Below are 22,893 nucleotides of genomic sequence, written 5' to 3'. Positions count from 1 at the left end.
GTAAGCACCTCACTATTTAAAGTCAGCATTCCCAGCCTATGTATGCTCTCTTAGGGGAGAGGTTTGGGTTGGAGAAGCGCCTGGTTTCAAGTGGCACCTCTGTGACACAACTCCTCACGCAGATGCTCCAAGAAGACACACGGAGCTGCTGATACACCCCCAGCCACTGCGGGGTGGTCAGACCTCAACCAAGTATGCACAGTCCAAAAATAATCCTCCCCCTTGGGTATCCCAGCTTTTAATGTGTCTTACCCCAAAGAACCCATCTGCATCTCCCACCCAGCTGGTACCAAGTTGTCCCCATGCCCAGGGCAGCCCTGTCCCCAGCACCCGCCCACCTCCTCCTGCCATTTGGGGCTCCTTGAGCCTTTTCGGGGGGCTCTTCCACCTGCAGCCCAGCCTCTGGCCAGCCCGGGGTCTGTGACCCGGTAAGGGCAGGACTTGGGACCCCCAGCTCTGAGCACTGCCATTATTTTTTTGCAGAGAATCAGATTCCAAAAGAGGGTTTCTGCCCAAGAAGGGCTGTGACAAGCCCATACGGGTACAAAGTGAGGAGATGGGGGAATTTTAGCAGCAGCAGGTCCATCCAGGTTTCACAGACCGCACTGAACACCACCAGGCATCAAACCCCAGAAAAACAACTCCTTGCTACTGCAGTGAGCAGCAGAGGGGGTTTGGCTAATAATGAGTTTCACAGGCAAAGAGGGAAGATGAAACCAAGCAGCAGACTAGCTAGAGAGGCTTTCTTGAGCTTGACAGGATTAAGTTAACACAGAGTTAATGAAATGGCTCAGAGATGGAAGAAGAGGACTCCAGGAGGGCATGCGTGGTGCCGTGTGGGATGAAGACAGTGCTTAACCCAGGCTCTCCCCTCTCAAAAGTTTACCCACTTGTGAACATACAGCAGAAGACCCAGACCAGACATGAAACCTTTAATGACTGGAGATTCAGCAGACAAGATTTGAAATACGGGGCTGAGACAGAAGAGGACCGCAGGAAAGTTGCTGTCAGAGTGCAGAGACACCGGGCGTTTCAAGGGCGCGCAGGGGATGCCACCGCGCTTCAGAGCTCTCCTGCATCAACACACAGTGCAGATCAGCTGCTTTCTAGAAGGGCAGGTCTGTAAGTGCCTGTGCCTCCTGGAACCTGATGAGAAAACGAGGATAAAACCCCACAAACAATAAAAGAACAAGGCAGGAGGGGCTGAAGCCCCAGATCCAGGCTTGGACCCAGAACCTGCGAACAGGAGCATGGCACGAGCTCAGGGCTGTGTCTCAGATGTGCTCTAACCCGTGCTGCGCTTGTGCCCAGGTTTATGTCAGTGGGTGACCCCAGCCAGGCACCCCAAATTCCCATCTCCTCCATGGCCAGCTCCCCCTCCTGGTGATTTATCGCCTTTGCACAAAAACCACAGGGACAGGCTTTGCTCCAGGTCTTCACGCACAAAACTCGCAGGGAGACGATCGCAGAACTGCAGGAGAGTCTGGACAAGGCACTGGTGAGACGGGGGACAGCGAGTCAGGGCTCTGGGGGGACAGCCACCACCTCTGTCCCCAGGAACGGCTCTTTTGCCCTGTGGTGACTTGCTCGGGTGCTGAGCATGCAGCTCCTGCGGGGCAGAGGGGACAGACACGGGGCTCAGCTCTAACCCTACTGTTGGCTTGTTCAAGACCTTCTGGTGTGGCTTTCTGACCTGGCCGCGTGTGCCTCGGTACCTCCTCAGCTCACACACACTCCTGTGCAGGAGAGCTTTAAGCCTCCATGCCCATTCCCTTGGAAAAGCCACTTTTGTTCCCCGATCCGGCTCCAAGCAGCTGAGAAATCCCCGCTCCTGCTGGCAGGTACCCAGGAGGGCTCAACAGCTACAGCGCAGCAAAGCAATAACTGCCCCCCAAACCCATCGGGGCACTAGGAGTATTGATAAGGCACCCAGAGGTCTTCTCGTGAAACCTGCACAGCACCCAGGACTCAGACAAGGTCACCAAACACGCTGGAGGCACCCAAGACGCAGCTCGGCGGACAGAAGCTGAAAGCAAAGCATGAAGGTGAGGATGGAGGCGAGAGTAACTCAGATGTCGTAGAAATCCACGTGGGCGCCGGAGCTGAAGGTGTCCTCCTCCAGGAGATTCAGCAGCTTCTGGGCCGACACGGTGCAGTCTATCAGCTGGCCACTCTCCTGTAGGCTTTGGAAATATTGACGCATCTCAGGGTCTCCGGTCTTAGTCCGGGCCAAGAGCTGCATGTCCGTATCCAGAGGGCCTGGGGAAAGAGCAACAAAAAAGAAATCATGTAAGGAGAAAGCAAAATCTGGGGCTTATTTTCCCTCTGTACCTGCCTCGGCTGCAAGAATCTTTTATCCACCAAGCCAGGAGAAAATTAACAGCTATTAATGAGCTTCCCTCCTCACCTGGGGCATAGTTGAGCACACGGACATCGGGCTCCTCGAGCGCCAGCACCTGGAACATCATGTCCCGGGACGCCTTCCCGCTGCAGTACAGCGCCCAGTTCTTGAAGGGCTTCAGGGCACAGAGCGAGGAGATGTTCACCACCGTCCTGCTCGAGCCGGGACGCTTCCCGAAGGCTTGCAGGGCGGTGGAGGTGAGACAAAGCGCCGAGGTGACGTTGAAGGCAAAGTAGCTGTTGATCTCATCTGGGTCGGTGAGATCGAGGAAGGATTTGGAGATGTCTCCCAGGGAGCCTAGGAAGGAAGGACAAATGAGGCTGGAGTAGCTAAAGATGGGTTCAACACAGCAGATCCCTTTTGCTCCTGCATTTCCACGTCCAACAGCCTATTACGGACAAAAGCGAGCAGCTTTGCTGGCCCAACCTCCAGCAGGGCCTCACAGCAGAGCGAGTTGCTCAGCACAGCCCGGCTCTGCTCATGGCTTTCAGGTCACCCGCTGAACCGACAGCGGTGACATGGGACACGGACCTGCCCTGCCAAAAGAAACAGCTCCCAACCTCCAGCCCGAAGCACAACGTCCCCCAGGGCCACCACGCGCCCTCCTGCATGTCCCTCTTTTGGGACTAAGTCGGTAAAAAACCTAACTCCTGTAGCACCCGTTACCTGCTGGAACGTATGGTCTTATTTCTAGCGGTAACAGGTGAAATAAAGGCACTAAAGCCAACAGGCATTAAAGATCACAAGCAAAGCACCCCCAAGGCAGGGCTGGAAGTTCTTCTTCTGGTTTCTTTTTTGTTTGGTTTTACGCAAGGAAAAAATTTTTCATGCTGAGGGTGGTGAAACACGGGAATGGGTTGCCCAGAGAGGTGGTGGATGCCCCATCCTTGGGAATATTCAAGGCCAGGCTGGACGGGGCTCTGAGCAACCAGATCGGGTTGAAGCTGTCCCTGCCAATTGCGGGGGGATGGACTGGATGGCCTGGAAAGGTCCCTTCCAGCCCAAAGCGTCCTGTGGTCCTGTGATTTGTCCTCCGGGAGCAGAGCGGAGGGAGGGTGCCCAGCTGGTCCTGCGCCAGGAGTCAAACCTTGCGAGCAGCAAAGCACCGCGACCCCGGTGGCAAACCACCCCTGCTCTGCTCCCCGAATTCATTACTTTAATAAAATACTAAGATCCGGAGAGGGTGAAATCCCTGCTGCTCCTCCCGTTGGTTATTTACTGGCACCCAAAGCACCCATGGAGCCTCGGCGCAGCCGCCGCGGGCCCAAGGGGGGCTGGCCGGGGCCCAGCCCGGGGCGGGGGGCGGGGGGGGTTACCGGCGTTGTGGATGAGGAGCAGGCGGCCCGGCGGCGCGGCGGGCAGCACCTCCCGCAGGGCAGCGGCCGCCCGCCTCAGCCCCTGCTCGCAGCCCAGGTCGGCGGCCACGCACTCCACCCGCAGCCCGCCGCCGTTCCCCCGCAGCTCGGCCGCCAGCTCGGCCAGCGGCGCCGCCGAACGCGCCAGCAGCAGCAGCACCGAGCCCTCGCCCAGCCGCGGAGCCAGCAGCCGCGCCAGGCCGCGCCCGAAGCCCCGGGAGGCGCCGGTCAGCACGCAGCAGGCCCCGGCCCAGCGCCCCGGCCCCGGCCCCGGCTCCGGCTCCGGCTCCATGGCGGCCCCGAGCGGAGGGGAGGAGGGGGCGTGGCACCGCGCCTCACCACGTGACCCGCCCCATTCATTCCCCCCGCCGCTTTGTGAATGGCCGCTCCCACCGCGCCGGCACCGCCGCCAGCTCCGATTGGTCGCCGCTGTCGCCTCGGGCCGCTGACGCGGCGGGGTGGGCGCGGCCAGGGCGGCGGGGCCGGGGCTGCGGCCCGGGGGCGCCCGGCCACAGCGCGGCTGCGCCTGGGTTTTCTCAAATACTTTTTTTTTTTTTTTAATGCATTTTTCAATGCATTTTTTTTTTTCACAGAACCACAGAACGGTTTGGGTGGGAAGGGACCTTCAAAGTCCACCTAGTCCAACCCCCTGCCACGGGCAGGGACACCTTCCACTGGACCAGGCTGCTCAGAGCCCCGTCCAACCTGGCCTTGAGCGCTGCCAGGGATGGGGCACCCGCAGCTTCTCTGGGCAGCCTGGTCCAGGGCCTCACCACCCCCATCATAAAAAATGTCCAATCCAAATCTACCTGCTTTTGGTTTAAAACCATTGTCCCTCGTCCTGTCACTGCAGGCCCTGGGAAAAAGTCTGTCCCCATCTGTCTCACAAGCCCCCTTTAAGCACGGCAAGGCCGCACTAAGGTCTCCCCACAGCCTCCTCCTCTCCAGGCTGAACCCCCCCAGCTCTCAGCCTGTCCTCACAGCAGAGCTGTGCCACCCTCGGAGCATCTTCATGGCCTCCTCCGGCCCCGCTCCAACAGCTCCATGTCCTTCCCGTGCTGAGGACCCCCGAGCTGGACGCAGGGCTCCAGGGGGGTCTCCCCAGAGCGGAGCAGAGGGGCAGAATCCCCTCCCTCGCCCCGCTGCCCACGCTGCGGGGGACGCAGCCCAGGGTGCGGTTGGCTTTCTGGGCTGCGAGCGCACGTTGCCAACAGCGCCGGTCCCAATACCGACCCCTGAGGAACGCCACTCATCTCTTTCTTAATACATTATTTTTCGATACATTTTTTCCAGCGCGGATGTAAATCCCCCCTCTTGCACCACCCCAACCTTGGGGCTTTGCTGGCTGCCACCGCTGCAGCTTTCCTCTTGGACTGCGCACTAACAAAGCCTTTGCAACCTTTTTCCTCCGCGATCACTATTTTTGGCACTCAGCACCGGTTGTTTATTAGGTAGTGAAAGCGCTGGCTGATCCCAAAAAGTCCTAAACCATTTTTTTTTAAAAAATAAACCTCTTTGTGCGTGAAGATGCAGACAACTTTCAAGGAGGGTTTTTGCAAGGGGTACCTGGTTAGCGTGGGATTAGCTGGCAGCTGGGCTTGGTTTCCCAGCTGTTAAATCTTGAGGACAGATGGCCCCGGCAGTGCGTGAGCAGGTAACGAAGCGGAGTTTCACTTTATTAAGCAGTCGCAGACTGGGCTGAAACCCTCCAGCGTTCTAATAAAGCATTAAAAATTCATGGTATGGCAAAAACCCAAGAGTGATATTTGTTTTGCTAAAGCAAATCTTACACATTCAGTAAAATTAAGATCATCAGCAAAAAAATAAGACAGCAAACGTGTATTTTTTTCACAAGTAGCTTCTTGATGGCAGAACTTGCTTTAGTGGCTGCCAGTTCCCCCCTTCCCATTTTGGCAGCTCCCATCTCCTGCAGCCATCATGCTTCTTGCCCCAGTTCCCATCCCGACGCTGCTCCTTGTCCCGCGTAGCTGTGCTCAACGCAGAACTGGGCCAGCTGGAAATGGCCATCGTTTTGCTGGACTTTCCTTCCAGCGGACCGTATCTTCCATCGGACCTCTTACCAGGCTACGCCGAAGGATGGAGATGTAGGAGCGAGGGGCTGGGAAGCAGGTTTTTTTAGCCGATACAAGTTGCTTGTGCTAATATTCACTACAAATAAAAAAATCAGAGGGAGGGAACTGGTGACCAAACCAGCCCAGAGCTGGAGCTGGAGGGCAGAGCTGCAGAGAAATTATAAATCCCTAAGATACCTCCTGATGTCTCGTTCTCTCCTTTGTGCTCCTTGGTAAACAGGCTTGTGCCAAGGACGCACCTTGCACTGTGCAAATTTCGGCAAATTGGGGATGATGTGATGTATCTTTTTGGCTCCTTGTCATTGCAGCCTCAGCAAAATGACTTCCCGAGCTCACGGTGCTGCTTTCGCGCGGCTGACCCACGACACCACGTACCCTCCTGATGTGGTCGAGCCCTGACAGCTACAGCCGCCTACAGAAAAAGAACAAAAAACTCATTACTTTTTGTCTCGCCGCCTGCTCTTCGGGGAAGTCTTGCTGCTGTGTTTGCTGTTCTGGCTCAGACACATCATTTAGCGAGGCCAGACACTGTGTTTTGCTGGCGTGGGTGTCTGCCTCGACCTTGGGCGGGTGGACTTGTTATCTGTCACTTCTTCCTCTGCTTCATCAGTGCCAATAACATCCCTTCTTTTGCTGCTGCACCCACCTATTTTCCTCGCTTTGCAGCAAAATCCCATCCCTATCACTGATGGGGAACTTATATCTTGGTGTAAATTTAATGATTTTGTACGGCCGGGTTCAGCTGCTGCAGGGGGAGATCTGAGGGGGGCAGAGGGAGCAGAAGGACATTCCCCATCCTGGGAGAGCAAACCCTACTCAACGGGTGGTATAAAAGACTCACAACTGGCCCGTGCTGACCGAGGAGAGGGGCTGGGACACAAACTACGAGAGTAAATATTTATTCATGCTGGGACATGAGGTGTCCCAGCCAAACTGGGGCACCCCAAATGTGGTTTTGCATGGGGTTCTTACACCCTTCAAGCATTCAGGTACAACACGATTTGACTAATCGCTAACCGCTCCCCCCAACCAATTATTAATCATAGTAAAACTCTGCAAAGCAACTCTGGTTTTGCAGTATTCTTGCTGCTTCTCTGCTGATCCAGATGTCCAGGAGCCAGTCCTGCTGGCGTTACGGATCTACGACACCGGACGATGCTGGGAGGGTTTCAGAGGTGTGTCAGAGGGGCTGGGGTGCCAGCGTTATCTTGGTTGTCCCAGGGTGTCCTTCAGCCTTCATGGGCAGCTCTAAGCTTCCCAGAAGCAAAGTCCTTCTTTCCAGGGCCGGGCTGTCCTTTAGTTTTACGTAAGCGTGAACAACACCAAAGTCTCCAGTTAAATTCCACCACCTCATTACATTACAGTGTATAATATGAACTAATATATATTAACAAATACACTTTCATACTATACAGACTGGTTGAGATAATAGTTAGGGAAGGGAGTTTTCATAGCCCATGCGAGCTGTGAAATATCCCCATCAGATCAGCTCTCTTTTCATTCCCTGGGTTGCTTTTTAAGTCGGTCATTTTGAGCATTTGTTGAATGCCACTTTATGCCGCAAAGGGCGTCTCCTGACCTCAGGTGGGTGGCTTGGGGGTGACGTGCTGGGTGCTGAGAACAAGAGAAGAAGAAAACACGAAGATTCTGACCTGTCTGCAAAATCTGATTTCTGACCAGATTTGCTAAGGCTGTATCCAAGACGTATTCCTCTGTCGGACACAGGGCATGGTGGAGACCCTCCGTAAGCGGCTTGGTGAGGGTGAGCGTGGTGTTAGCAGCTCTGCTTGCGTGGTTATAGAGGTTAAACTTCATTCCCTGGTGTTGCTGTGTTCTTGCACCAGATGCTCTCTGGCTCCCGTGACAGCAGCTCGCTTCTTCCACTGGATTTTAACTCGACACAATCGTGCTGATAGTGACCGTTTCACTTTTCTTGGAGAATATTAAAGCCTAAGCATCGCTCGGCAGTTTCAGAGCCTGCTGCAGGCTCACGTTTTGTGTGTTCAAGGACAGGAAGGCACCAGCACTTCGTACCCGTCCTCCAGCCGCCCTGGAGGTGCTGCTGCCGGAGCTGGGAGAAAAGGAGACGGTTTGCAGTGAGGGTAGGGAACGCAGCACCAGGAGATCTGGGCTAAGGGCCAAGTCCAGGAAAGGGTGTAGATACTGCCCGGGCATTTTGCTTCTTACTTTCATTTGTCTTTCTCTTTTTCTTTTTCTTTTTCTTTTTCTTTTTCTTTTTCTTTTTCTTTTTCTTTTTCTTTTTCTTTTTCTTTTTCTTTTTCTTTTTCTTTTTCTTTTCTTCTTTTTCTTTTTCTTTTTCTTTTTCTTTTTCTTTTTCTTTTTCTTTTTCTTTTTCTTCTTTCTCTTTCTCTTTCTCTCTTTCGCCTTTTCTTTTTCTTTCTCTTTTTTCTTTCTCTTTTCCTTTTTTCCCCTTTCCCTTTCCTTTTCTCTTTCCTTTTCCTTTTCCCTTTTCCTTTCCCTTTCCCTTTCCCTTTCCCTTTCCCTTTCCCTTTCCCTTTCCCTTTCCCTTTCTCTTTTTCTTTCTCTTTTTCTTTCTCTTTTTCCACTTCTGTTTTTTTTCCTGGCTGCCCTTTTATATTTGTGGGTTTTAGCAACTTGCTCGTTCCTCTCCTCATCCACCATCCAAAACCAGCTGTAGGACCGCAGGGATAGTTCACAAAAAGAAAGATTCCCCATAGAAGAAGGACTCCACAAATGGCAGCTGCAAAAATTAAATTAATATTGGAAAAGGCCATGGAGCAGAATACGATTTTAGTGCAATCGCTAGGAGCCAGTGCATTTTGGTTGGACTGCTCTGGAGCTCTCTCAAGAGAATATATATTAAAACATAACGGGCTGCTGTTAGCTGGGGATTTGAATAGTACATTGAGAAATACAATATAATAGCAGCTAAGGCATGGAACAAGGAAGAGTGGGTAGGGCTGTACATTGTGGAAAGATCAGCACTGGGGTTTCGGAAAGGATGTAAGTTGGGCTAGGAAGGTGATAGAGCTGGGAGAGCCCTTGAAGATGACCTGTTGTACACGTGTGACGGAGGCGCTGGAGGATGAGCAGGTTGTCACAGAGCCTCCCGGGCCGGGGTCTCAGCCTGCACACCAGGACCACGCTCTGGCAGCAGGAGGGTCTGAACTCTTTCCAGGACGTTGGTCGGGAAGATGAACAGAGATGGACCACAACCAGTGAGAGCAATGGTTGTTCTCTCAAAATATGGAAGATGCTGTGCTTCCATCCCACCCTGTGCACAGTGGGGACGCTCGGCCCTCAGCACCATCCTAGTCAGTCCCCTTAGAGATTTGCTCCTGTCTGATGTGGACAGACCCCGTGGCACAATCCTGTGCCGGGACAACCTGGTGCAGGCACCTCTTCACCTTCACGGAGCAGGAGGCAGGTGAAGCTGGATCCAGAAGAGCGAGCATCATGAAATCACACACATCACGAAACCCCTGGCTCTTCATCCATCGGCGTTAGGGCTTCCCTCGCAGCTCAGGCTGTAGTTGGGAGACCCAGCACTAGGTGTCAGCGGCATTTAAAATCTGGAGGGAGCTGCGGGCAGCCCCGCAACCCCAGGGACCCCGGGAGGACAGCAAGGGGCTGGGGGCTTCGCTCGGGGCAGCGCAGGGCAGGGAAAGGCAGAGTCACTGGTAGAAGCCAGCAGGGAAGTGCCAGGGGAGTAAATTTCTCTTGGCGGTGCTGATTTTAAATATCTACTGGCGTATTATCAGCATTGCCCAAATTATCCATTGTTTGAGGTTGCACCTATTGGATTTATCTGGAGAAGCCACCCGAGCTGCTTTGTCGTTGTGGCACGGATCCTGTTGGCACTGGGCTGTCGTGTCTGTGTGTTTGCAATGCTCTCAGCAGCTTCTGAGGGGTATAACAGGGCTCCCACAAATCCCGGGGAAGGCAGGAGGGCTTCCCGGGGGGGAAAACCCACCCCACGGGCTGCAGAGGCAGCGGGAACGCCGTGGAGCTGGTACTCGCGAGCAGCAGCTGCCGTAACACTGCCAGGGCTCGCGCGTGTTGGAGAGGAAGCGCTAAATTCCTTCTGCAAAGGACGGTTAACAATAGCTTTCAGGAAGAGCCCTGGGTATTTCTGCCCAGCGTTACCACCCAAGAAGGGCAGGGCTCGAAGTCATACAAGGTGGCCCTGGCTGTAGTCATCATTGCCATGGCTACCCACGGGCCGCTGGAAGGGAGGACCGTGGTTTTGCTCCTGAGCTCTGCTTGTTGTTTTTAGTAGCCCAAAGGCCACCCCAACTGTGGGATCTCATCATGTTCGGCAGCTAATTGTGTGACCTCCTAAGGACAAGATGCCTCGGATGCCAGCAGATCGCTTGCTCCATGCAGCGGGGCTGCTCTCTGGCTGGGTTTCACGGCAGCGAGGATAATGAGGATGGGCTGAGCAGCACAGCAGGAACCTCGCTCCTGCAGCTATCCGGGATGAGAAGGGGAGCGCGCAGAGAGGAAACCTCCCCTGTTACAGGCTGGGAGGTAGGCTCTCCCTCCTACTCATGAACGATGATCCCTTCTGCTGCTGTCATGGGTGAGCCACACAGCCCCAAGCTGCGGCAGAGAGCAGAACTCAATGCTCGCAACGGTGCTAACCACTTCCTGACCTACGTGGAATGGAAATATATCACGCACCGCTCAAGCCTGAGGGTGAATGTGTTTGTCCTTCTGCTTCTAAACAAAGACAGGGAGACCAGCCCTTTCCTTCACTGCAATGCTCCCTGCCAGCATGGGCTTCCCAGGTTCAGCTGAAGAGTCCGGAGCTAAGGAGCAGCTCTGAAGGTCAAGTGGGGATCCACCTCTTTGGTCTTCAAATCCTGTCTAGGTGAAGCTATCCCATGCCACACTGGTGGGTTTTGGCAGGACTTCAGAAATGGCAGTACGGCTTGCCAAAAGATCCAAATGCCAAAAGTGGCATTGCCACCAAGGGATCCCCGTCCCTGTATTTAATTAAAACAGAAACTCAGATTTGAAAAATCCTCAGCAAAGGTTGAAAGCCAGAACTCTGTGGCTGAAGTCCTTCTCGCCAATGTTTCGGTCTGTCCGAGCTATTAATTTCCTATATTCAGAAAAAAAGATAAAATGCATGAGAAAACAAAAGTCACGATTAGAAGCATCAAGGTACATCCCAAGCAGGGACTTGGGGAACAGGGTAATAATATCAGAGAGGCTTTGAAATTTGTTTCAGTCTTGAAATGTGAAGCAGAACAGGATTTGAAGCACAGAGCCTAGTGGCTGGAAAACAGGGATTTATCCGTAAATATGTTGTGGAAGACTGGATTACCTTGTGGTTACCAATAGGTGCAGATGAGTGCACCCGGGGGCAATAAACCACGCAGAGCCCGGGCTGGGCGAAGGCACCTGCCCGTGGCAGGACTGCGCTGAGAGCAGCACGACCACGGTGCCATCACCGTTCCGAGCCTCTGGCAAGGCAGGCTGGCTGCTGCTGTGGGTGGCATCAAAGTGTGTGGGATGGTGGCAATCGGTGCAGAGGGAGCTGCGGCCCTTCTCAGAAGCGGCAGCTGCTGACAGCGCTTCTCCCACCCTCCATACAAGCAGGAGCAGCCAGCCCAGCTCCCCGTGGCTCCTCGCTTCCTCTGCCTCTCCATCCCAGCTGCAGCCCTTTCCCCTTCTCCCTGCGAAACGGCAGCCAAGCCCCGAGCTCTCCCCTCTGGAAAGGGCAGGATTGCATTTCACGGGCACACGGGGGGTGCTTTCAGTTGGTACCGCGTGGCAAAACCACAGAAGGCGGCTGAAGGAGGGGGGATAAATGAAATGCAGGCACCTCTCCGGGCAGCAGAGATTTATTTATTCCCCTGGGGCTGAGGCGGAGGGTGCTAAAGGTCAGCCTTGAAGAAGGAAACCAGGCTGCTGCACACCCAGAGCAAACAGGACCGGCTGACTTGTGTGCTTAGTCAGCACCCGCGACATTCTTGTTGCTTTAGAAATACCGTGTGCCTTTCCTTGTCCAGCTTCGAGCCATTGGGGAAGAGAAAGCAAACGCCGAGGATGCCCAGCCCGGCTGAGAGTGGGGTTATGGCCAAAGGGGTTTGGTGAAGGCAGAAGGGAGAGGTGGGGAGCAGGTGAGGCTGGGGATGCAGGAGGAGAGCGTGGAGGCAGCTACGGGGGCTCCAGGACTCCAGTCCACCCCCCAGAAGAAGGGACCTGCCCAGAGAGGTTGCTCAAGATTACTTGAGTGTCTAACGACGTGGGGGACAAGTCCCCCAGGTCCCTGCAGGAGGCTGGTCTTCCAGGTCAACAGCATCTGGCCTTGTTTGTTCCTTTCTTTCTACCCTTAACTCCCGGGTCTGCTTGCTAGCCCCCTCATTTCGCTGTGAAATGTTTTCCTGAATGACACCGGTAAGACCAAATGTAAGAGTAGCTCGGCATCGTGCCCGCCTGTTGCTATGTGAACGTAGGTGCGGTCAGAAGAGCATGGAGGCAATGGGAAGGGAAGAAGCCAGAAGCGAGAGAGGGGAGCGGGTAAGGAAGCAGAGAAGCCAGGAGATGTTGAAAACAGTTCAGCAAAGTAGCAGCACGAAATGAAAAACCAAAATAAGCATAATATGAAAGAGATCGTTAAGGTTAAAAGAAAAAAAAAAAAGACGGACATTCTGATGGTGGTATCGCTCTAGTGAAATGGCACAATTACAACTGGTCCTGAATTTGGGAAGATCCCAGGTGCCACGGTAATTTGCAGACAGTGATGATGACCTTTCACGTCAGCAGTGACAGAGCGACCGAGCAGTTGCAGAGAGAGGCAAACTATTGAACCAGCAGCCGCAGGTAACCTGTGCACGAGGCTGTGTGAAGGCTGCTCAAGGTTTTTGACCTGTTACGTTGATTTTTTTTAGGAAGTTTTGGAACACCAGGGAAGTTCTGGAGGACTGGAAAACGCTAATGAGAGGTCAGTAATTAAATGGGAGAATTTGTAAAGCTCCATCAGGCTGTTGTCAGTCCCATAAAAAAAAATTATATGGAACTTCATTGGTAGGAAATTAAGGGCACATAAAAGAGTTAATGTCAGCCAGCACGCTTTTAAGGGTAATAGAATCTGTCAGGCAAACTCGATATCATTTTTCAATGAGATTATGAGCTGGTAACAGACATCTTTGATGCATTTGTGTTGGTACTACATGATGATTTGATTAATAAATTAGAACAATACAAATTCAGCATGCTTATGTCAGTGACTGGTAAGAATAAATAAACTTCTTGTGGACAGGCTTTCAAATGGTACAAAGTTTGTGTGGCAAGTCCCAGACTGCTCGGTAAGCCAGACACAAGCGATGAATATTCATGTGAAGGTGACCAACTGCCATGTGTCCAGGGACAAAGAATGTAGCTTTTCTTACAGAATGGAAAATTTTATCCCGAACGGCAGTGACCTGAAAAGAATTGAAGGTGACGGTGGGTAATCAGCTGGACATCAGCCTCGGTGTGACCCTGTGGCCAACGGGAGCGGCTAATGGTACCCACGATGGTACCACCACAATGTTGAAGAGGAGCAGATGGATTAGCCACTGCTCTGTCCACTTCTGGCACCCACAGACTACGAAAAATCTTGAAATATGGTCATTTGCAAAAAAAAAAAAAAAGCATAAATGGGTAAATTACTGGAAAAGGCACCTTAGAGTGAAAGGCTCCAAGACATCAGTCTGTTCAGTCTGTTCAGCTGATCAAAGAAGAGGTTGGTTGATCCCAGACCTCAGGACCATACAGGAACACCAAAAACTTGATCACAGCAGACTTTTGACTCTACCAGGCAGGGGTAACAAGAGATCTGCAGCTGAAATCTGAAGTCGGAGGCCGGATGGGATTTTCTATGCCATCAAAAACAGCACTTAGTTTTCCTCTTAAAAAATATGCTCAGATTTCACCATAGCTTTAGCAGCCAATTGATGGATGGGAGATCTATGGTTGGTGCTCCTTAGAAGGTCCTCCTATGCGGTAACAGTATCTCTCTCCCTCCCCATTTGATGTGAATATTTGTCAATCTATGGAAATGTTTTTGGTGCTTTTCTCCCCATGAGAAAAATGTGATATTTTGGTGGAAATTAAAAAAAAATATTTTTATTCTATTCAAACCCAAACATTTCTTCTTAGACAGACTATTACAGTGCCTCATAGCATCTTCCCATGTTGCTCTGTGGAGGTTAATGCTCTGCTTTTCTGCAGGACGTGGTCTTGCTGACTGAGTCACACCACACTCCAGGCACTGGGCTCCTCTTCTTGCTGAAGCACTACCTTGCGGCGTTGAAAACAGCGGTCCTCATTCTTTCTGCTGGTGCAGGAGAGTGAGACTAAAGTAAGGCTGAAGTCAACAGCAGAGTTTGATGACTAATTGAGTTCTAGGTTCCCATCTCCATGCTCAACGCCCTTGTACTGTAGTCTAGTGGACCAAGCAGTGTCCTCACACCAGAGAAAACTACACCGTGTTTCTGAGATGCGTATTTGTGATAACACCATTGCCTAACTGAGCATTCAGGATTGAACTTGGCATTGGTGTCATTTGTAGCAGTTCTTATCCTGCAATTAAAACCATTAAGGATGGTCTTTGCCCACTGGTGTTTAATCCTGTTTCTAAAGCTCAGTGAAGGCAATGCAATAGTTACCACTGACTTCAGGGATATTGGCTCAGTCCTCAACAGCACAAGCCCCTACTAATTTGAACAAAAACAGTAATCTTCTTAGCTGCTAACAGCAGTAGACAGTGGTATCTACAGATTTTACACCGGAGCTGGGTATGTATCACACACTGAACAGCACATTATGTATTTCCTGTAGCCACAGGTAGCTCATCTCAGCGGTCTGAAGTCCAAAGCACTTTAAATCGCAAATGATCTGCTCCTTGCAGCAGCCGTCACAGTGTTGTGCCACGGGGGATTGCCCCCGTAAGCTGCTGAAGCACCAGCCTTCTGCCACGGATGCCCCAGCTCGCCTGCAGCACCGGCCTCTGCAGCGCAGCCGGCGGAGGCAGGCACAAAATGCACAGCGCTTCCCCCCGACACAGCTCCCGACCCAGCCCCGGGGAAGGCAGCGCCCGGCTGCTGGGCTCAGAAATCGCCCTGCTATTTTTATCCGCTTTCCTTCCACCGCTGATGTGTCTCTTTGCTTCTTGGTCCGTGGAAAGCTTCTACCAGGTCTCCATGGTGACTGCCGTCGGAGGACAGATTTCCTCGCTGGTGTTAACACATCCAAAGCGACATCCATCTGGTCTCGCATGGTCTTTGGCAACCGTAGGCATGATGTCCAAGAGCTGGTGAACTTCAGGTGAACTAACAAAGTCTTTGCCAGGCTTTCCTTGCCCCTCCTGCATTGTTCCAGTCACGGTGCCTTGTGTTTTGGGAAGTGCTTTTATCCCCTTCTCATTTAATTAAGTGATGATACAGGGATATTCAGGCCAGCAGCTTTCAACCTTAGCAAGCAGCGGTGAGGGAAGCCAGAGGCGTGCTCATAAAATTAGCGTAGTTTATTTATATCTCAGAAGATGAAACAACAAAAGCAAATGCCCAAACCCTCGGTGGTACGCATAGCCTGGTCTCGGTCCTGCTCTTCATCCCCACCATGCCTCTGGCAGAGCATGGGATCTCCGTGCAAGGACGGCTCCACTGCACCCGATAACGCGCGGCTGGGAACGGGACCCTTCCAGCGTCGTTTTCACAACACAAAATAATAACAATAATAACCAGCTGCTTCCAAAGGAGGGAGCCGCACCGGCAGCTCGAGGAGACCTTGACATCTGAGGATGTTTCTGGGGGCTGGTGGTGTTTGTGGGAGGAAGCTCTGCTGTGTCCTTGGGCAAAGACATCTCTTGGGTTGTGCAGCTCGGGGGGGACGTGCTGCAGCTCAGCAGCTGGTGGGACATTTTAGGATCAAGCTGAAGGGCGGTTCGGTGTCAGCAGGGAGCTTTCTTTGGGACCACAGTCAATGGCACCTCTTCAGGGCGGGGGTGACATTGTTTATGGGGCTGAGGGACAGGCTGGGGCAGGAGGAGCAGAGGTTCATCCATCATGGGGCAGGGGGATGCCTCCGCTGGGGACAGTGACAGAGGTTCATTCCTGCTGGGACCTCCCCTCATGGTGGGTGACAACAGTGTCACTGCCATGGGGCTGTGTCACCTCAGGGGGGGACATGGGGTCCCTGCCATGGGGCAGTGTCCCCTCATGATGAATATCACTGCCATGGGGCTGTGTCCCCTCATGGGAGAGGACACGGAGTCCCTGCCATGGGGCTGAGTCCCCTCATGGTGGGTGTCACATCCATGGGGTTGTGTCCTCTCAGGAGGGATGTTGCTGCCATGGTGGCTGTGTCTCCTCATGGTGGATGTCACTGCTGTGGGGCTGTGCCACCTCAGGGGGGGACATAGGGTCCCTGCCATGGGGCTGTGTCCCCTCATGGTAGGTGTCACTGCCATGGGGCTGTGTCCCCTCATGGGGGAGGACTTGGGGTCCTTGCCATGGGGCAGTGTCCCCTCATGATAGCTGCCATGGTCATGGAGCGGTGTCGCCTCATGGGGGAACATGGGGTCCCTGCCATGGAGCTGTGTTCCCTCATGCAGGAGGACACGGGGTCCCTGCCATGGGGCTGTGCCCCTCCGGAGGCAGATGTCGAAGCCATGGGGCTGTGTCCCCTCGGGGGGAGCTCGGCAGCCGCTGCCCCGGCCGGTGACACGGCCTCCGGGGCGCCGCTGGCCTCCGGGGGGCCGCTACCCGCCGCCGGGCCCTCCCCGCCCCTCGGCTGCCGGCCGCGTCGCAGCGCCGGCGCAGGCCTCGGCGGCGCCCCCCGCCCGCCCGCACTACATTTCCCGGCGTGCCGGGCGCGGCGGGGCCGGGCCGGGCCGTACGGAGCCGAGCGGAGCGGGCGGCTCCGGCGCTGGTGCTGCCCGGGGCGGGCGAGGGCCGGGCAGGGCAGGTGGGTCGGCCGGGCGGGCGGGCCGGCGCAGCCCCCATGGAGCGGGGGAAGATGGCGGAGCTGGAGAGCCTGGAGACGGCGGCGGAGCATGAGCGGATCCTGCGGGAGATCGAGAGCACCGACACGGCCTGCATCGGCCCCACGCTCAGGTGCGGCCGGGGCGGGGCGGCGGGACCCGGGGCGCCCAGCCTGGGCGGGGGGGCTCGGGTGGGCTTCGCCTTGCCGCTCCCCTCCCCGGAAACTCTGAAGAAAGGAGGAAATGTTAATTAGTGTTATTTTTTTTTAATAGTCATCTCTCAGAAGTGCCCGCAGCCCCCTCGCTTCCCCCTGCCTGGCTCCCCGCCGGGCCGGGCTGCCCGGGCGGGTGGAGGCGAGCCCCGGCCTGTGCCCGGTCCCCGGCGCCTCGGCCTGGGCCGGGGCGGCTTCTCCCGCCCGGCCGCGGTGTCGGCTCCCCCGGCTGAAACCCCCGCTCGGGGCCTGCAGCCCCTCCGGGAGCCCTCGGGGCGCCCTCCCCGACGGGGCGCTGGTCAGGAGGGGAGAGGAGGGCATTTTCCTGCCCCGAGCCCCCAGTCTGTCAAAGTTATCCTTCGAAACCGCCGCCCGCCCTTGTTGTCGATGTGCCTCCGTTTGGCAAAAACCGTGGCGAAGCCGTGGGTATGGGTACAGTTACCATCCTGACGATGATATGAGTTAATGCCTCTGTTTGCTTAATGGATCCTTTGTTCTCCTATTAAGCATCTTTTCCCAGTGGTTCTTGCAGTATCCTTCAGCGGGGAGAACCCGTTGCTTCATCTGCGTTAAGTGCCGAGCTCTCCTCCTGCCCGAGGAGCGCAGATGGATGTAGCTGCCTGCCCAGGAGGGCTGCCCGTTCGCTTCTCCTTTTCCCTCCATTCCCTTCCGCGAGTCTGGGTCTGGGGTTTCAGCCTTTTCGGTATTTCTTTGTGATGCTGGTTAGGATTTTGCAGCAGTGGCTTCTGCCGGTTGTTAATCTGAAAGATGCTGGTAGCTGGCTGTTTAACTGAACTCTGTTTCTGATGAGAAATCACCTGATTTTTTAGAAAGCATGGCATTTTAGATAAATTATGCACCTCTAAGACCTGTTCTTGCTAGCCAGACCGCAGACTGTTAGCATCACTATCCTGGTAGAAGCCACGTAATGGATTTGGCAAACTGAGACGCCTCATCTGTCCTTCTCCCTCTTTAAAGTGAAACAGAAGTTCCCCAAAGAACTTTGTATCAAAACCAAAAGGCATTACTCGCAGCGCTGAGCACAAGCGCACGCGTTACCCTCTGGAAGGTCGATGGTACAAATGGGTAGAGGATATTTATAGCTCATTGCAACCAAATTGATCGGACTGAGAGGCAGGGAAAGGTGGAGGTGCGTTACCAGAAATACTTGGCTTCACGATCTAAATAATTGCGTTATTGGGAGGTGAAATTCACCGCAAAGCTTTGCTGCTTTTTGCAGCAAGGGGAACGCGGTGCCCTTTCGCAGGGCAGCGCCGTCGGTTTCACCTTCCTCTTTCAGCTGCTCTGCATCAGCCCAGGAGCTGCTGAGCTGGGAATCAGGGTGCCAGGTGGGAGTGTTTGGGTACAAACAGGACTGGAGCCTCCTCTCCCACCCCCTCCACAGCAGCCCTTCGTTTCTTTTTGATATGTAAGTTTTACAGACTCATGGATTTAAATGAGTCACGTGGCTGTCTTTAAGAATAAATGGGTTTAAGCTGTTTGACTTGTAGTGATACTGCAGTGCGGGCACAAAATTAAAATAGGAAAGCTTTTACTTTGTGGAGCAATAGAGCGCTGGATTTATCTTGCTATAGGGTTGCCCATTTGTTTCGTTTTTTTGACTTTTTGCAGTTTTCTTTCTGAAGTTCAGTGGAACCTTTAAGGGCAAACTGAATGGTAGGAGATGCTGAGAATTAGATTTATTAACAAAACTGAAAAAACTGGTTCAGATGTCTGGGAACTGCCAGAATGAAGGGTGTGGGTGGTTTTTTTTCCATTTCATAGAACTAAGTGCAGTTGATCTTGTTTCTTAGTATTAAGGTTAGATGAGGAGTTGGGCTTAACGTCTATCTTTGCGTACCCACAGAAGAAACACGAATAAGCGTCTGGGGCAAAGAAAGGTTTGTGCTTTGCTAGCGTTAACTGTTGGAGTACAGTGGTATTTCATCAGGAGTGTTACTAGTGATATAAGCGTAAGCAATACCTGCCTCAAGGATTTTTGGAGTTGAAACTAGACCAGCTCAGGGTAAACATGATGTGCTGGAGAGTCCGGAAAAGAGGATGATGGAAACTTTACAGAAAAAGGTGACTCACTTCTCATAGGCATCATGGAAGAAATGTGTCTTCAGGAGCCAGGCTGGCTTCCCTTCTAGGACCAGCAGTCCCACAGCACAGTTCAGAAATAGGCTGGGCTGCCGGGCTCCCGCTGCCAGCCGGGGCTTGTTTGCAGAATTGCGCTTTTATCAGTTTCTGACTCGGCAGAGTGAGATATCCCGACAGCAGCCGCTCTGTGCTGTCCTGGCGCAGCGCTCAAGGCTGAATTGCTATTATCAGAGGGTGACGGAGGGGTTAAGATGTTAAATTTAAGGTCCAACTAATTCATCTGTCTGGGTGGGTTTGTGTCCCACCCACCAGGGAGAGAAAAATAGCAAGTGTAGTAATTCTTGCCCTGGGGCAGGGGAAGGACGAGATGCCTTCTTGAAGTCCCTTCCAGCCCTATTTTTCTGCTCTGTTCTTGCTGTGATTCTGGGAGTCAGCGGCATGGGCCGGGACTCCATTGTGCCGGGCGCTGTGCAGATGTGGGACCAAGCCTTCCCCTCCTCAAGGAGAAGAATTTAATTCGAAATATAAAAGGGGAGACGAGGGCATGCGAGGAAGCGTTGCAACAGCCCCGATCTGTGTGATGAGCTGTGGCAGGCTTGTGTCTGGCTACGCCAGCGGCTCCGATGCCATCGAGGTCTCTTCTCTTTTTTTTTTTTTTTATACCTGACAGTGAATGTCACTGTGTTTGAAGGACACCGAGCGAGTTCAGCGAGTCTTTGTGGGGATCCCCTCGAGTCTGCGATGCTCCTGGCATCAAAATATCCACTTCAGGATGTCTTTCCTGCTATTCAACCTCTACTAATTATATCCATTGCTCCTAATTCCACTTCCTTCTCCTGTTCTGATTCCTCTTTTTTTTCTCTTGTGTTACGCTTCTTGATTTTGCAGTGTATTTTTGGATCTCCTCTCTGTATCTAGGCTTCTAAGAATCACTTAATTCTGCAGGATCAGATAATCTTCTGGGGGAAAAGAAACTTTCTTGCTTAAAACCACCTCTTGACTAAGCTGTGACACCCGAGTGCTCTGATTTTTATTACACTCAATTGACCGATCAAGTTTGTTGCTCTTTAGTGAGCTTTCTGGCCATTTCGGCTGGCTGTTTGTTTTTTTTTTTTTCCCAGTGATGGGAAGCTGGCGATGGACCCTAATATTCTAGCTGTAAGTGAGGATGCTTGCCTCTCTGCCGGGATGCCTGTGTGGTTTCTAATCAGACTTACTCTTTGAGAAAAGGGGAGTCCCTCACTCTGCGAGCCGAGTGCTTGTCCTGAAATATCTCACTGTTACTTCTGATACGCAGAGATTACTTTATTGCACAGCTGATGCCGTCTCACTTTCTTCTCTTATGGTCTCCCTTTATTTTGACTTCTCCCTGGCCCTGTGCTTTTTGCTGTACTCTGAGATTATAAATGATTGACCTAAACTGGTACAGAGTAAAGGCAGGAGGAACAGTGAGGTTATCTTGTATGACACCCCATAAATGTGGGCTGTATAACTTCACCCACTTTTCCCTGTGCTCAGCCTGTCATCGAAGGATGAGCCGGTGTGATTATCTGAATTGCTAATCATTTAAAAAGAGTTTTTGGTTTCAGCCTGCGGCTGTTTTGCTGTCCTTTCCCGTGCTCCTCTGCAGTGTCCTTTAACACCTGGTGTCTTCTCACGGTTAAAATACAGGCTCATATTTTCAAGTCACCACGTCTTTTTGGTTTTACAGCTTGAGCTCTGCAAGCCTGTCGCTCTTGAAAACCCTTTTCCTGCTCTTGAGTGGCATTGGCAGCTTTTTGAAATTGGTGAAGGATTTTCAAACAGCATTTGATAAATTAAAAAAGCCCTGTCTGGCCACATAGGTGTAGTCACAGCGTCCCTACTGTCTCCTCTCCACTTTAGGTGCAGATAAAACTCCGTCGATGCTGTAGTAGTCTCCTGCTTGTACACTGAGAGATCGCAGCAGCTCTTTCCCTCAGCATTATAACAGGAGTTGTTACTTACTGCAGAGTTATTTTCTTGGCAGCACAGTTGTTCGTAGCTATGGATCGTGCTCCTCTTTGCTACATCTGTACCTTCGCGCTTGGTTCTCCTGCAGTGCGAGTTGCTGGGAAGGACCGAGGTTTCCAAGCGATTGTTCTCTACGGCTGCCTGATTTCATGGTTTGTTATTCTGCCAGCTTTTGTGTCATCTGCAAATTATATCAGCAGTCTTTTTTTTCTTTTTTTTTTAGGTATATATTTGCTTTCTAGATTGTTCCTTAGTGGTTGAGATTTTATCGGTTATGTTGGGACTAGTACTTACCTGTGCCCCTTTGGAAAACTAAGAAATGTTATATCTCAGACAGCAATTAATCATCCAGTCTGTGCTTTTATATAGAACTATATTTTTAATAGGAGTTTCCTATCTGTCTGCTAATTACATGTGTTCAGAGAGATTACAATGTTGTCTAACCCAAGAATGAAGTTAAGCACACTCAATGGGGTAGCATTTCTACTAAGCAGCTCTTGACTGAGATTAAAGTAGGGCTGTAATTAAGCTCTATTCCCTAAATCCTTTATCAACTCTTCCATGGCCGTGTCTGGGATTAGCGTTGCTCTGGCTGACCTGGACCTTCCTGGCCCACCCGTTTACTGTGCTGGCAGCGTGCCGCGTTCATCCCCTGCCTGTAAATTCCCCCATGCCCAGGTTCACCTTAAACAATGGGGCCAGAGGTCCTCAACTGCCTTTTTTTAGGATTCTGGGTCTTCTGGCTTGAATGCTTGACAAATAATGTTCTCATTTGGGACTAATGGATGTAATTAACCTCATCGCTCATAGGGGCATCGCCTTAAGTCCTTCTTGGTACCCGCAGGCCCTGTCTGGCTGTGTGGGGGTAGGGTTGAGACGCCTGAGCTGGTTGTGCGGGAGCCAGAGGTGCTGTTGCTGCAGCCCATCTCACCGACATTGTTCGGTGCTACCTCGGGTCCAGGCTGGAGCAATGGGACAGTGCACACAGCAGCAGCTTGTCTGAGATCCTGGCTCCTGAGCCAGTGCTGATGGCCTGGGAGGAGGAGGGGAGGAGGATGTTCTCCGGTTTATTTTCTTCTATAGCTTCAAATGGAGCTGAGCTGGAACTATGACAGCCCTGTTCCTGTGTCATTCAGGTGTCTGGTGCTGAACTTGGAAAACTGAGGCTTTGCTCTTAGACATAAACTTATAGATGGGGTCCAGCAAGTGCTGGGACTCTTGCTTAGCCCCTCTGAGCTCCCCAGTGTCTTCTTAGCTGAAAGTTGCAGCATGAGTACAAGCCCTGTGGTAAACCTGGTTGGAAAATAGATCTGGATGGAAAAATAACCCAGCTAAAAATGTTTTGCCTTAATACGGCGCTGCTTCAGCTTGTTTTGCTGTGTGGTAGCACAAATACTGTTCCCAGCCCGGGGAGGAGGTTGTGTGGGGATGGCAAAAGTCAAGATTGAGTCTTGCTACATTTATAAAAGCGCAATGAGTTGGTCCAACCAGACACTAACCTGCTGTGTTGTTCCTAGCCCATAGTCACGGGCATTGATGCGGGCTTGGTCAAGCGGCCTGCGGTGAAGTGCACATTGCTTCTCGTGGCTGGGGCTATGGGGTGTATTTTGATGGGCCAGTATTGGCTTACGCAGTTTTCGCCATCTTTCATTTGCTCCTCCCAAATGTTGGTGTGGCACGGCATTCATGTGGGTGCTGAAAGGCAACCCTCCCCTTTCCCACCTTATTTGAGTTGGTTTTTTTTCAGCTGGACCAGTTTGCTCCCACTTCATCTTGG

The 22,893-nt window shown here is 52.6% G+C and overlaps 2 protein-coding genes across 7 annotated transcripts in view; one reads left to right on the top strand and one right to left on the bottom strand.

Annotated features, from left to right (window-relative positions):
* Nucleotides 1-915: 915 nt before the first annotated feature.
* On the bottom strand, nt 916-4,067 carry SPR (sepiapterin reductase). Its single transcript, XM_087736747.1, has 3 exons — nt 3,718-4,067; nt 2,408-2,698; nt 916-2,259 (listed from the first exon to the last, which is right to left on the bottom strand). Exons 1-3 carry the CDS (start codon nt 4,046-4,048, stop codon nt 2,069-2,071), a joined length of 813 nt encoding a protein of 270 aa, XP_087592873.1. The 5' UTR covers nt 4,049-4,067; the 3' UTR covers nt 916-2,068.
* Nucleotides 4,068-16,736: 12,669 nt separating this feature from the next.
* The window catches only part of EXOC6B (exocyst complex component 6B), a 305,538-nt gene continuing 299,381 nt past the window's right edge, over nt 16,737-22,893 (top strand). For all 6 annotated transcript variants that reach the window (XM_087737075.1, XM_087737074.1, XM_087737072.1 and 3 more), the window contains exon 1: nt 16,737-16,942. In XM_087737075.1, coding sequence (XP_087593201.1) covers nt 16,830-16,942 — 113 coding nt within the window. In that variant the 5' untranslated portion in view covers nt 16,737-16,829. The remainder of the gene's footprint in view (nt 16,943-22,893) is intronic.

Source organism: Nipponia nippon, unplaced genomic scaffold, assembly GCF_047370975.1.
Source record: "Nipponia nippon isolate SJK-2023a ecotype South Korea unplaced genomic scaffold, ASM4737097v1 scaffold_6, whole genome shotgun sequence".
NCBI classification, from domain to species: Eukaryota; Metazoa; Chordata; class Aves; order Pelecaniformes; family Threskiornithidae; genus Nipponia; species Nipponia nippon.
The sequence above is the reverse complement of the archived record's forward strand: the minus strand, read 5'-3'. Positions and strand labels throughout refer to the sequence as shown.